This window comes from Kryptolebias marmoratus, linkage group LG13 (genome assembly GCF_001649575.2).
Source record: "Kryptolebias marmoratus isolate JLee-2015 linkage group LG13, ASM164957v2, whole genome shotgun sequence".
Classification (NCBI taxonomy): domain Eukaryota; kingdom Metazoa; phylum Chordata; class Actinopteri; order Cyprinodontiformes; family Rivulidae; genus Kryptolebias; species Kryptolebias marmoratus.
The window spans coordinates 14,164,115-14,177,618 of NC_051442.1; the positions used below are offsets into that span (position 1 = coordinate 14,164,115).

Sequence of the window (13,504 nt, forward strand, 5' to 3'; positions counted from 1 at the left end):
GGAATTATGCAGGAACAAAACAAACATTCGTTTTAAAAAATACAAGTTTTTTTGACTGTGCAGAAGTGATGAATAAATGTAGCACGCTTCAACTCACAAAGATGGAACAAAGCCGTCATTACCTATCTGTGAGGAGCTGCGGAAGGCAGCGTTTGCTGAGGGAGGGGAGATCCAGGGTGTCGGGTTTCTTGTCCATTCTACAAGCTTGGATGTTCAAGTATTTGAATATGTGCACCTTGCCTTTCAGACAAATCTGAAAAAATAAAAATAAAACACATAGGACATCTCTGAATTGTTCTAACAACTGCAGAAAGGAATGCGTCCTTGCATCCACTAGATGGTGCTGTTGCATCAGGATCATTTGAATGTGACTTGACAGATTCACATTTATGGCAAGAATTTATGGAAAAATTGACAAAACCACGTCCCCATATCTGAACGCACATACCTGTGCAGGTGGAGACTGCATAGGGTTGTTGTCTAAGATGATGCTCTGCAGTTGCCTGAGTTTCCTAAAGGCCGAAGGAATTTCTGTGATCTTATTGCAGGAGAAGTCGAGTCGAATGAGTGGCAGACCAGCCAACTCTGAAAGTAAAGGTGAGATGGATGAAACATTGTTTGCTGTGCACAACCATGACCATGCATCAAACAGCCCAATAAACTGTAGTGCTTGAAATTTTAAAAATGAGATAATTTAAATACAGAATTAATAGATACAGACACAACATTTTTGTCTCATATCTTTAATTACATTCTTTTAATCCACTTTTAAAACCTGTTAACAAACCTTGATGAGGTTTTATGCCAAATTTAATCAGAAATATTCAAACTTTCAATCATGTTACGGGTACTATGTCCTTTTTTTAGGCTAAAGAACCCGATCTAATCGAAGCACCCCCGTAATTTACTACAAACCAGTCTTATTTTCAGAAAACTATAAGACAACATGATTTATTAAAAAGAGATTATTTATGCAGCTACACAATTTTTAAAGAATTTTTTTTAAATGCTTGCCTGACTTATACCAATATTTTTGATTTGTTTTGTCAAAAATAAGGGTGAGGCACCAAAAATGTATGATTCTACAATTACCTTAATGCAAAAACACCAGCATTGTCTTTGTTTTCATTTTAAATTATTTTGTAACTTAAATGTTTGTGTGAAAATGTTTAAACTTCCTGCTCAGGATTCCAACTTGCATATGTTTGTGACCCTTGGTTGTGTTATTTATGCTCTCAACAACCAAGCTCCATTTTATAATAAGGATTTTATTCTCCCATATTTTCCTAACAGAGCACTTTGCTCTCAGGCTGCAGGTTTACTTGTGGTTCCCTGAGTTTCTAAAAGTAGAACAGGAGGCAGAGCTTTCAGTTCTCAGGCTCCTCTCTTGTGGAACCAACTTCCAGTTTCTGTCCGTGAGGCTGACACCGTGTCTACAAGGCTGAAGAGTTTCCTTTTTTAATAAATCCTATAGTTCGGGTTGGCTTGGGTTTCCTCAGCTATCCCTTAGTTCTGCTGCTATAGGCTCAGACTGCCGGAGGACAAAAGTGACCACATTTCCTCCCTCTGCTGCTGTTTTTACTCTCTCTACTGTCTATGCTTGTATTTACTCAGGCTTTTTTTTGTTTTGCTTCCCATAGAAACTACACCTGGAACCAATTCTTCTGTGTTTGTCTGTGTCTCTTTACTGTCCCCTCAAACCACAGACGACCAAGGCAGATGGCTGCACATCCTGAAGTTTCTTTACTGTTAAAAGGGAGTTGTTCCTTTTCACTGTCACCAACATGCTAATCAGGATGGGAGATTGTGCCAAAGTGAAGATCTGCTGGCTTCTTCAGACAAATAACTTTACTGATTAGCATTTCATAATATGTTGTGAGTGACTGTATTGTTTTATAATCGGATTGAATTGACTGTAATTGGACTGGAGTCTGACTCAAATGGGCTTTTTATTTTGTTGTACAGTGCCCTGAGCAACTTTTGTTGTAAATTTGTTGTTAATTCAATAAACTGAATTCAACTGGATTTAATCACATTTAATCCTTTCATTTTGCTCAATAAAATAAGGTTGACAGAATTATCTGACTTCTGTTATGACATGTAGTGCAGCTAATGATCACGCTTAAAATCTTGCAGTGGATCGTCAGATTTTATAAGGAATGAGATAACACGACAGATAACATAAAAACAAATAGCTCCAGTTTTATTTTTTTCTGACTGTGAGAGGACGAGCATCTCTGCCAAAACTGTCAAAACTGCCAAAACCCCTGATAGGAAACTGTCAAAGTGCAATCCAAAATAATTTAATAAATAAATAAAAAGTAAGAGACAGAGAGAGAATCACGATGACTGGACTGACCCTCAGGCAACATGTGAAGACAGTTCTTCCTGATGTTAAGCTCCCGTAAGGCTTGCAGCCTCCCCACCTGAGCTGGCAGGACCTGGATCTCGTTGCAGCTCACATCCTGGCAGCGGAGGAAAGAGCAAGAGATGGGATTACTCTGGCTGCGAACATACGGCACACACAGGGTCACCCGCACTGAGGCTCCCGCGCCGCTCACCAGCTCCATCAACTCTTTGGCCTTTCCGATCTCATCGGGGACGGAGACGAGCTTGTTGTTGCTCACAAGCAGGACTTTGAGGGGGAGGCTGAACAGGTATTTTGGCAAGACCGTCAGAAGATTCCGGCTGTAGGGGGAAGATAAAACAGTGAGTGACCTACATTGAAAAGCAGCACACAGAGGCACTGGGAAATGAGTTTCCGCAAAAGAGGAAACGTCTCCCTTTCATGCAAGCTTGTTTGGGCTGTTTGTGCAGCAAAAAGCAGAACAAGAACAGAGACACAAAGCTGGAAACGTTGGAAAATTTACTTTGGCTGAAAGTGTAAAATGAAACCTAACAGCTTGACTTCGAGCATACTCTTAGCGCTAGCTCACCTGATGTCGAGATAGGTCAGCATCTGTAGATTGATGATGGCTTCTGGGATGCATTTGATGCAGTTGTGGTAGAGGTTGAGTGACTCGAGGGGGGCGAACAGACACACTTCGGGGGGTATTTCTGTCAGATGATTCTTGGATAGATCTGCAAGGATACCAAACAGAAACTAATGAAACGCGTCCACTTCAAACACGAGGAAGCAACATGCCAGTAATAACCGATCCACTATGACTGATTCAGGTGCAGGACCAAGATCAATACCTTTGGAGCAGTGGGTAACATGTCTCTTCCATCAAACATAGGTTTAAAATTACAACAGAGTATCAAAGCTCTGAATGTCTGAGTGCTTCTGGTAATATCTCAACCATTAACCTTAACCTGGGAGTGGTATTTGTACAAATGGGTGGGAAAATTATTAGAACTCATCCCACTTTTTTTCCTCCTTTGCGTAAAAGCTACTTGGAAACATTAGATCTTTTCGGCTTTTTCTGTAGAAGGTTGGTAGATTTGTAGTGCCGGGTGATTTTTACCGGCTGCAAACTGTCAGATGCTTTTAGTGTCCATCTGAAGCTTTCTGCCCAAATAAAAATCTGTCCTGAAAAAACTGTGGCTTCACTCAAACATGGTGAAAACAGCTTTTATTTCACAGTTCAGCCTATTCACATTTAGAGCCAGTTGTGACTGGCCCCTATTTTGATGTTCTGCTTTTTCCACCAGTAGGGAATATTTAGCTGCAGGTGGATAAGGTCAGAGACAGGTAGGACGAGCTCCTGCTCAAAAATAGTAGCGTTGTGACGTTCGATCATGTTGGTGAGCGAAGTCTTCTCAGGAGCAGTCGAGGCAAAGGCGCCTGACTAATGATGCAAATGGAGCAACGGAATCTCATCATTTTATACCACTGCCATTAGAAAACACAAAAAATTCCTATAACCAAGTTAATTTTACAGATGTTGAACTGAAATTTGATGCCATAGCAGATGAGAGTCGAGCAATGAGATCACATATAATCTCACTTTCAAGGTTTGACCAAAACAGCTATAACTGTAATTTCCTCAACGCAAAATAATCTTGGTTTAAAACTCTGAGATTTAAGGCAGCGGGCGATTTATTTCTTCAAGGAATGCTAGGCCTTTATTATATTGGGTAGGAAACCAAAATAATCTTTTTGCTATTTTCAAAAAAAAGGACAAGAATGTGTTAAACAAACCTCTTTGGCCCACTGACTCAAGTCAAATTGCAAACAACTTCAAAATGAACTGAAGGGAAATGCAGAATAAATGTGAGCTAAAGCTTCATTCTAAAGTTAGCCGTTCCCATGCAACATTTATAAGCCGAGCTTGATGTGCCTTTTGTTTGCATCAGTGTGAAAGCACAGGCGTGATCGGCTGCTGATACGCCTATAATCTGGCTGTGCAGGCGGCGGATCAATACCAGTAACATGCTCGTGTACGATAAGGGTAAGTATCCACCATTTAAAAAGCATAAAAGCCGGTGATATACCAAAGCCCTGCTCAGATCCAGCAGGACGATGAGTGTTTACACCGTTTTTCTCCTTTTATGGCTAACACAAACATAACAGGGTGGTTTCAATGTCAAGCAACCTTTAGAGACAAACAGTAAAACCTGCAGATTTGGCTTGATGAGTAACCTGACGAACACAACTACCAACAGGAAGCGCACCCCTTTTTTGCATCATATTAAATCCCACAGTCAGACGCTCCCATTTGTTTCGGAGCATTTCCATTTTCTGCAGGCTGAGTTACAGCATGTCATTCCTCAAGGTTGCCAAGTTGCTCGCCCAAGATATTTCCTTAAACACACATGTGAGTACACAAAATATAATATCACTGCTTGGATGTTTTGTGTTTAACGAACCCCGCAGGACCTACCAAAACTGAAAACACGGGCACCCTGTACATGGAAACTTATGAGGAGACATGTTAAACCTTCCTTGTAATCCGACACTGATTGAATCAGTGGCTTGAGATGTGTGTGCGTGTGTGTGTGTGTGTGTGTGTGTGTGTGTGTGCGAGAAGAATCTTGTTTTCTGATTTATCCTTGGCTGACAAGATAATTAGAGGCCTCAGTGAGGAGCTGCGCAGCTCCAGATAAACAAGGAGCTTTCAATTATTCTGTCTTACCTCATTGAAGTGCTTCATCCTTGCCTTTCTACTGAAAAAGCAAATATTATTTCACCTCCATCTCCAATTACATGTCGCTCTACCACTCTTTATTAAACAATTAGGCTACATCGGCTTGACTGAAAGCAAACACTCACTGACATATTGCTGAGAGGAGAGAGGTTCGTATTGATGGATCAGAATAAAGAACATGTAACAGTTCGATTTCACTCCATTAAGGATATATACGAAGGAACCCTTAGTCCTGCTCGCTGACTCACATGAAAACTCTCTTTTTTTTATCAGAAGGTATTTTCAAGGTGCGACCAAAACGGCCACAACTCTATGACAACATTTTTAAACATGAGAAGATCTCGGTTTAAAACTATGGCGTGAAAGGCAGCGGGCGATATGCATTCCTTCAAGGACTGCTGGGCCTTTAAATATAACAGCGTCGTGTGAACGCTAACAGGCCCGCCATCTGGATTTGCGGCCCGAGCTCTGACAGGAATCGCTAATCAGAAGTGAGAAGAGGAGCCTGAAACAGTCAGCAGCGCAAAGGGAGAAGAAGTCAAGAGGTTAAAGGAAACACAAATTACCACATGAGGAAAGACTAATTCTGAGGTCATGGGGTAGATTCACTCTCCATTAATGGTGGATTCTGCCTCTCCCTGAGGCTTGATGGTGTAACCCAGCTGCATACAGACCCCCCCCCCTTATCTGCCCCTCACAACTGGGGATTCTTCTGTAGAGGTGGAGTCATGAGGGTTGATGATAGAGACATGAGGAGGGGGAGGAGGAGGGGGGGTTCGGGAGTTCTTTGTCCGTCTCTGTGCTTTTCTCCCCCCGCCTCCTCTCCTTTCCCAGAGCCGTGCACCATCTGCAGACTCACAACAGGTCTTTCAATCCACCTGCTGGCTGCCTGCAGCTCCCACAGGACAAGGCCTGCCGGGCAGACCATCCCTCCATCAAGGATCCTCTCGGCTGCGCCCTCACGCAATTTATCAGCAATTTATTAATTCGGCCTGAAAGTGCACAATGCCTCGTCTTCCCGTGACGCAGCAAGATCGACACTAATAGAGATCCTGCTGAGCTATAAAGCAAATATAAATTAAGAGCGCTCTCTCTCTCTCTCTCTCTCTCTCTCTCTCTCTCCCTCTCATCTGGTAGAGGCTATCAAGTGATTATGAGCAGGAAATATTTAAGTTAAAAAAAAACATCAATCGTGTTAATCCAAAAGCATTCAATTCAAAAGGAGATGGTGTACGTCATAATCCACTGGGTTCAGGTTCATTAGGATAGGAAAGAAACACGATACAAACGTGATGAACTGGGTTAATCGAGCGTGCCGCGCAGCAGAAGTGACCACAGTGTCTGGCAGGCAGGTTTTTTAGTCTGAAGTCAAGCTGTTCGCACCAACCAGACATCCTATTTGCCTATTTGTGGATGAAGGTGGTTGTTGGTGAGCCATCAAGGATTACAAGATCAATCCGCCTCCTGCTTGAACCATGCTGACAGTTCTGCGTGAGGCCTGGCAGGAAGGATTCGGCCGGTCTGTGGATCAGCTGTACGTGTTCGGCTTCCTTTTGGTGAGGGGTGTTGTCTGAAGGTGCTTGTTATCTCAGTCAGACAATAACTAGGTTCGTGTTGAGAGCGCAGACTTCACTATCACAGGAACTACACACCCTCTTTTAGATATGCTTGGTAAATTAGGGGCCTAGTATTCATTGAAGGAATGCATATCACTAGGCTTCCTTCTGATTTATGAATATAAACAATTAGCCACAAACTATGCAGCACAGTAGGCATAAAATATTAGCATCTAGGTGTGTTTTATTTAATTCTTGAGTTTTCATTTAAAGGGGAAATAAATTAGATTATCAAAATAATGTTTTTCTTTTAGCTAAACGCTCTCATAAAAGACTCCAGTGGTTCATTTGTCTGATTTAAAACGTTAATGACTTGTTTTTAGAGTTTTTGTGTCAAAATCTCAAAGTGTGGTGACTGTGTGGGCGGAGTTACCGCCACGGTTAGTGACGTAGAAGGAGGCGGGGCCAGCTGTGGCGAGCCGCTGTAGGACACTGAGGAGGTTTTGTTAACAAGAGGACCTGTTTGAAAACACGTTTTTTTGGTCTGGAGTGATGCTGTCGGGAGCTGCAGCCCCACATTTCATAAGGGGAAACCCCCCGAGCTTTACAATGATGCCCCACACAGTGATGTTCACAGTCCTGTGTTTGCCCCTCGATACGTCTCACTTCTGAGTGATCATGACAAAAAAGACCCTAGTAATTTTTTCCGATCATAATTATTAATTTGAAATTAGTGTGATTTTTTTTTTTTTATGAGAGATTCAGAAAACAAGCACCTTGTATGAGTTTTGTTTGATTTATGTTAGCTTCAAAACACTTTTCATTTCCCCTTTAAGCCAAAATAGTTTCAAAAAGACTCGCTGAAATTGCTGACTGAAGTGAACAAGTGAAATCACACACTGGTGAAACAATAAAGAAGCAGAACTAATATGATTCCCGGTCAGTCACTTGATGCTCAGCCTAACTACCCAATCAGCAGAATGACCTTTGTATAGTGAAACCTATCTATATGTGTTTGTATATCTACATATATTTACATTGGAAGGCCTTTTTTCTAGGATAATTACCTACCTTGTCAGGACCAGTAGTCCTTACGGGGACCAAAGCCTGGTCCTATAATGATGGAACATGGATGGATTTTAATAATACTTTTCAGAAAGCGATAAATTTTTGGAGTCAACCTGGTTTAAGATGGTCGCCACAGCTAATCGACCTTAGCAAACACAAAAATGACTATAACTCAGTCAGTTTTACAGCTATTGAGCTAAGACTTGGTGTGATGGTAGCTGAGTTATTTGCAACACATAGTCTGAGCGCTGACAGGTCGTGATGATACATAACAATCTCAAAATAAGTTTATAGCCTATATTAATAACTTACTACTTTAAAACAACACCACACTTTTGGAAAAAAGTACCTATACCTCACTCAAAAGAAAGAGAAGCTATTATTTGAACCCATTGTAGTACTGTGTTGTTTGTGTTGAGCCTTGTGGAACGAGGCGGCCTTCTTGCGGCTTGTTTGTTAATGCACAGAGGCACTCGCAGTATTTACACTGGTTGATTATTAAATCAAAGAATTCCTGCTTGGTTCTTGTCCTCGAGTAGAGACCGTCAAGTGTTAAACCTCCAAGGAATGTGTGAGATTTACTTTGCTCAAGTGGCAGCAAATAAAATACATAATGCATGTACGTTTTACCACCTGTTTAAACACACCCGAGGCGGCGCAGTAAAAAACCTCTCTTTCTTCCTGGGCACTAAGCTTTTAAAGCTCATTTGGTGACACAGATCAGTTTAAACACCTTTTTTTTCCTCAATATTCTGTTTTTAAGTTACATTTTGTGTCAGGGTCATATTGAATCCAAATATTATGCCTAAACCATCAAAGATGATACAAAATTAAAAGCTTTTCTGCGTGTTAACAGACTCTGAAAAGTCCTCAATTTTGTGGTACAAATTAAAGGGATCGTTCAGATCTTTAGAAGTGGGGTTCTGTGGAAAGGCTATAAAGTACTAGCTTACCTGTTCTAGATAGCTCTGTAAACAGCCTCAGCTTGGAAAAATAGTCTATTCTGACTGAATTGATGAGATAACAGCTAGTTTGAGCTAAAAGCTAGTTTAAACTAAAGGCTAGTTCAAGCAAGAATAAGCCCAAGAGAGTCCTAAAACAGCTCAAGGCTCAAAAATTTAAAAGTATAAACATTTACCTGGCTGTCAGTTCTGTATTACAGTAGTTTAATTAGAATTCTGTGGCTCTTTGCGACTGCAAACAGCAGCAGCTAGCTGTAGCATATCCAGATCAGCCTGGGGCACTTCCTGCAGGAATATTTCTGTCAGAATAACTGTGTAGTGCACAACGGGCGGCAACGTAAAGGACAGTGTTCACAAAAACAGAGATGTTTTTTTTAGACTGGAATTGTTTTAAGACAACAGCTTTCCAGTATTTTTTGCCCCCGCTCAGACTAGCTATTAACTCTTCAGTTCGGTCAGAATTAAACTCCAAACTGAGGCCGTTCAACAAGCTCTTTACATCAGGTAAGACAGTAATTGTTCATAACCGTTCCACAGAACCCCGCTTCAAAACATCTGAACTGTCCTTTTAAAAGAAAACAAACAGAAAAACAACCTCATTACATGACTCATGATATTAAATACACCGTTAATAAGCCAGAGTTTAGTCGTGGTTTTCAAAGTTTATTGGCTTGTTTCTTAGCAACTTTTCTCCACTTTGCTCTAAAGGTGTAAACAACCTGCACATATTAACACACCTTTTGGAAGCAGCTCACACTCTGATATACAGTACGTGTTGTCCTCGGGGGAAGGTAATTGCAAGCAGGGGCATGCTGGGATATGAACCTGAACATCTGCTCGCGTCGGTGTTCTGCTCCTCTGACCTAGTTCACGAGGTGAAAGCAGAACTGCAAAGAGTCCGTGCATTTTCTCATGAGGAAGCAAAGCGACTGGAGACAAACTGCCACAAAAGCGCATCGCAAACAGACACCTGAGTGCTAGCGGGCCTCTCGGCTTTTGTTGATGAGCTGACAAATGGCGGCCACTCAGACGTTATGAGTGTGGTAACCCTTATATCTGTTTTTGAAACCGGCAATAGCCACTCAGATAATTTAAATAACTAGCTACAGATAGGATGAATTCAATAGACTTGTGCCTTTATTGCTGCGTGAGGCCCTAAAGTTTATTTAACATTTTAGTTTTTAGCTCTTTAAACTCATAAAAGCTGAATGTTTGGGCATGAAATTGTGTATTTTTCAGTCGCACTTGTGGACACCGAGGCTGCTCAAACTAAAGAGAGTACATTCAGTGACGCTACAGAAATGTAAAACCTGTTTGCAAACCCTGACTGCAACGCAGTTTGGCTCTCATGCAGCAGAGACCGGGACTCACACACAGGCTGTCGCTGCGAGGTGTTGAGCTCCGACACAGTTGAAAGTGTGACTTCCCTTTGACAAACACGCCCTTTTGTTCAGGCTACAAGTATGCGGACGCGAACAGAAAGTGGAAACGCAGCAGCTTTCTCTGTGACAGGATTAGCTCCTCATAAAAAGCAATGGACTACAGGTGCAAAATCAATATGTACTTACAGCATATCTCTGATGGACACAACTGGTATATAAACTGTATATATATACTGTATGCTCTCGAGAGATCAGATAATAATCTTAACAGATATTTTGACAGTTTTGATGTTGATAGAGAGCTGATTATTGCCACAACACGGTCCTGTAGAACTCATTCAGACCTCAGGCTCTTTAAATACAGAGTAATATGTGTAAGTTATATTAATATTAGCATTCTGAACAGCTACTTTCGTTCAGGAGTCTCCTTATTTATCACAACCGGTTATTAGCAATATAAGACCAACATTTAACAAAACCTTTAAAGCTGAGCCAAGAGAGGTCATCAGGAGATGGACACACTTTCAGTATCTATTCCATATATATTTTGGGGGCCATTACAAATATTTTACATCCCTTCCGACTGATGGTATTTGTGTGTTTGAATGTGTCACTTTCAGTGAATGAAAGAGCCCAAACTGCCTGGATAAACACCTCCCGGGCTGCAGGCTTCAGTGCAGACCAGCGGCCTGTCAGCGGCATAAGCTGCACATGATAAAGTGCTGCCATATGGCACGTGGACACATTGGAGGAGCAGACTATCATCCTGAGATTCAGTGTCTTCATGATGTCCATGATCGTGGCTGACAGTGATTAATAATGAACTGGTGTTGCTATTATTAACTCCAACAGCCCCTAGTTAAACAAAAGGGAGCATGCGACTCCACTGTGTAGGTTTGTAGTTGCCCAACATATTATCGTCACGGCAGTATCAATAGTGCAAACGACTGCGATAAATCACAGACACAGACTGTATTTGCCGATCAGATGGAACCCCACTGCCTTGAAGCTAATTTCGCACTGGGCTGCGACCGTTGGCAACAAATTGCGACCATATTCACTAGGAAGTCTTGAAAACGTTTCGTTCTACTGTTTCCTCGCTCCCGTGTCGCGAAAAATCTCGAACGTGTTCGAAATATTTGTGCAGAAAATGAAAAATAAAAATCTCTTTTCGTAATAGTCGCGGGCGGAGTTGTGTGGGGCTCGTCTGGAACCGTTATCACGTTAGTTTTTTGTAGTTTGAGAACGTCAGGGCTGTATTTTTCCGTAGGTAGGAACTCCCAGCAGTATTTGAGCCCACATTTCACTGGGAGTTGGAGCAAACGTGTCGCTCCGTGTGAATCTAAGTGAGAACTTTTGAATATTTTCTTTCAATTTTGTGTCTCCAGTGAGATGCTACATCTTGAATGCCTACAGCTGATTTAGGCCTGGTTCACGATGTATAGTATTTAGATGTCCTGGACAAAATCTTTCAGCATCTTTGGTCATCAGCGGTCTGTGGTCATTCAGTGCCAGAGGCTCACTGAAGGCTGATTGGTCGTTGTCACAACGTAAGAAACTACTACTACAAATATCAGGCAGTTTTTGGGAGTTATGGGGAAAGCCGTGGAGTTTGGCTGCTGCTGCCTTTTTCCTCGTGCTCCTCCCTCTCCCTTTAACGTCCGAATATAACAATCAGAGCGTTGACGCCAGCGCTTAGGTTCTTTTCATCGCTGATCTCCGGCATCTAATAAATCTTGCAGTGTGACGCGGGTTACGGTCAAGATTTTAGAATCCTGAGCGTGCGCCGGTTGTTTATGGGTGCTGAAAGCCACATCGTGAGCCAGGCTTTCGATGATAGCGGCTGAAGCACATGGGGAAACAAAAAGGAAGAAGTGAGGACAAACGGGGCTTTAACGTAAATCGACGTTGTTATTGCATCAATCGCAATATCGTACAGGACGTTTTGAAGCAGTCGTATGAGAACTGAGCGAGTCCGCTGCGGAATCAACACGTCTGGTAAAACTTAGTATGTATCAGAGCAGCCTTTGAGGGAACGTGACCGACCTACTGACTGACCTGACTGCAGTGTAAGGTCACCCTTCAAACAGATCCATTACCAGAAGTCCTGGGGAGAGCCGAGCAGCCCAGCCTCCTCATAAAACCAAATCAGATCAGAATTTTTATGTTTTATCATGTCTGACAGATTAAAATTATATGTGTGAAGGAGGGAAAAAAAGCCCAGGAATGCTGCCTATAAGGAGCTGAGATTCCCCTACATCTTTTGTCTGCAAATTTGTTATTAAAAGGAAAAGGGCATGCTTCTGTGTTGCATGATCAAAACAAGGAAATCCAGAGAGCATTATTTTTTCTTTTTTTTTTAGGTGGCTACATGATTCATTCATGTCTATCTCGGTGCCAAAACCCAGTGAGGCTCTTGTGCAGAGCGCGTGCCTGGGTGCGCCTGCCGTCTCATTCAAGCGTCTCCAGAGGAGCCCCGGAGCTGGGGGGGCTGCCGCCGTCGATCACAGCAGCAGCCCCCCCTGCAAAAAACAAGTGCGGGGGCGGGGGTCACGTATGACCCGCGGCGGGCAGGGGAGGGGACTGCGCTTTCACCGGAGCCCAGTCCCTTTACGGTGACTGTGGCTGGCGCGCTACTACCGATCCCCTGTAAATAAATAAATAAATACACCCACGCACATTGCGAACCCCATTTTCTGAATGGTCCTCCTTCCCGCCCCGTCCCGTCCCGCGCGCACACCGACCCACCTGCTTGCGTGGTGTCGGTCAGGTCATAGCTCATCCCCGGGTACTCCCGCAGCTTCCTGCCGCTCAGGTTCAGGATCCCCGAGCTGACGGCATCCTCCAGAGCCCGGTCCAGGCTGCGGGCGGTGTGGTGCTGCTGTTGCTGCTGCTGCTGGTGCTGGTGGTGGTGTTGGTGTTGGTGCTGGTGCTGGTACTGGCTAACAGCCGGGCTCCAGTGAGGTCCTCCGGCGTAGTCGTGATGGCTCTGTAGCGCGGTGACGGCTCCCGCACCTCCCTGACCAGACGCCATTTTCGCTTAAATAAAAAAAAAAGGAGAAGAATTTACTCCTAGAATAAAACAGGAGCTCGCAGCGGCCGCTTTTCTCCGCCCATGCGCATCCAGGCTGCCTTCCCCGGGACGGAACGCTAGGGGGCGGGCTTCTGAGGCGCTCCTGCTGCTGCTGCTGCTGGGAGTGATGGTGATGATGATGTGGAGGGTCGGGTAGCCATTTTAGGCTGAAACGCCCCCTCTTTCTTTTTTTTTAAACCTGATTGTACCCACCTCATAGAAGGGGATCAAGCGCAGCGCAGAGGGGCAGGAATCCGTCAAATAAACAACATAATCACTCCGATTTAGCTCCCAGCATGAGAACAAATGATGGAAACTGACTATGAGTCAGCATTATGATTGAAACAAATCCGACATAAATATTTAAATAATA

At 43.2% G+C, this 13,504-nt stretch overlaps 1 protein-coding gene across 1 annotated transcript in view; it reads right to left on the bottom strand.

Moving 5' to 3' along the window:
• lrch2 (leucine-rich repeats and calponin homology (CH) domain containing 2) overlaps positions 1-13,191 on the bottom strand; it is a 33,599-nt gene extending 20,408 nt beyond the window's left edge. Inside the window, exons 1-6 of the mRNA XM_017431910.2 lie at positions 12,807-13,191; positions 2,937-3,081; positions 2,562-2,688; positions 2,360-2,465; positions 449-585; positions 123-253 (exon numbers count right to left, since the gene is read on the bottom strand). Of these exons, the coding sequence (XP_017287399.1) occupies positions 123-253; positions 449-585; positions 2,360-2,465; positions 2,562-2,688; positions 2,937-3,081; positions 12,807-13,092 (932 nt within the window). The 5' untranslated portion in view covers positions 13,093-13,191. The remainder of the gene's footprint in view (positions 1-122; positions 254-448; positions 586-2,359; positions 2,466-2,561; positions 2,689-2,936; positions 3,082-12,806) is intronic.
• Between the last annotated feature and the right edge of the window lie 313 nt (positions 13,192-13,504).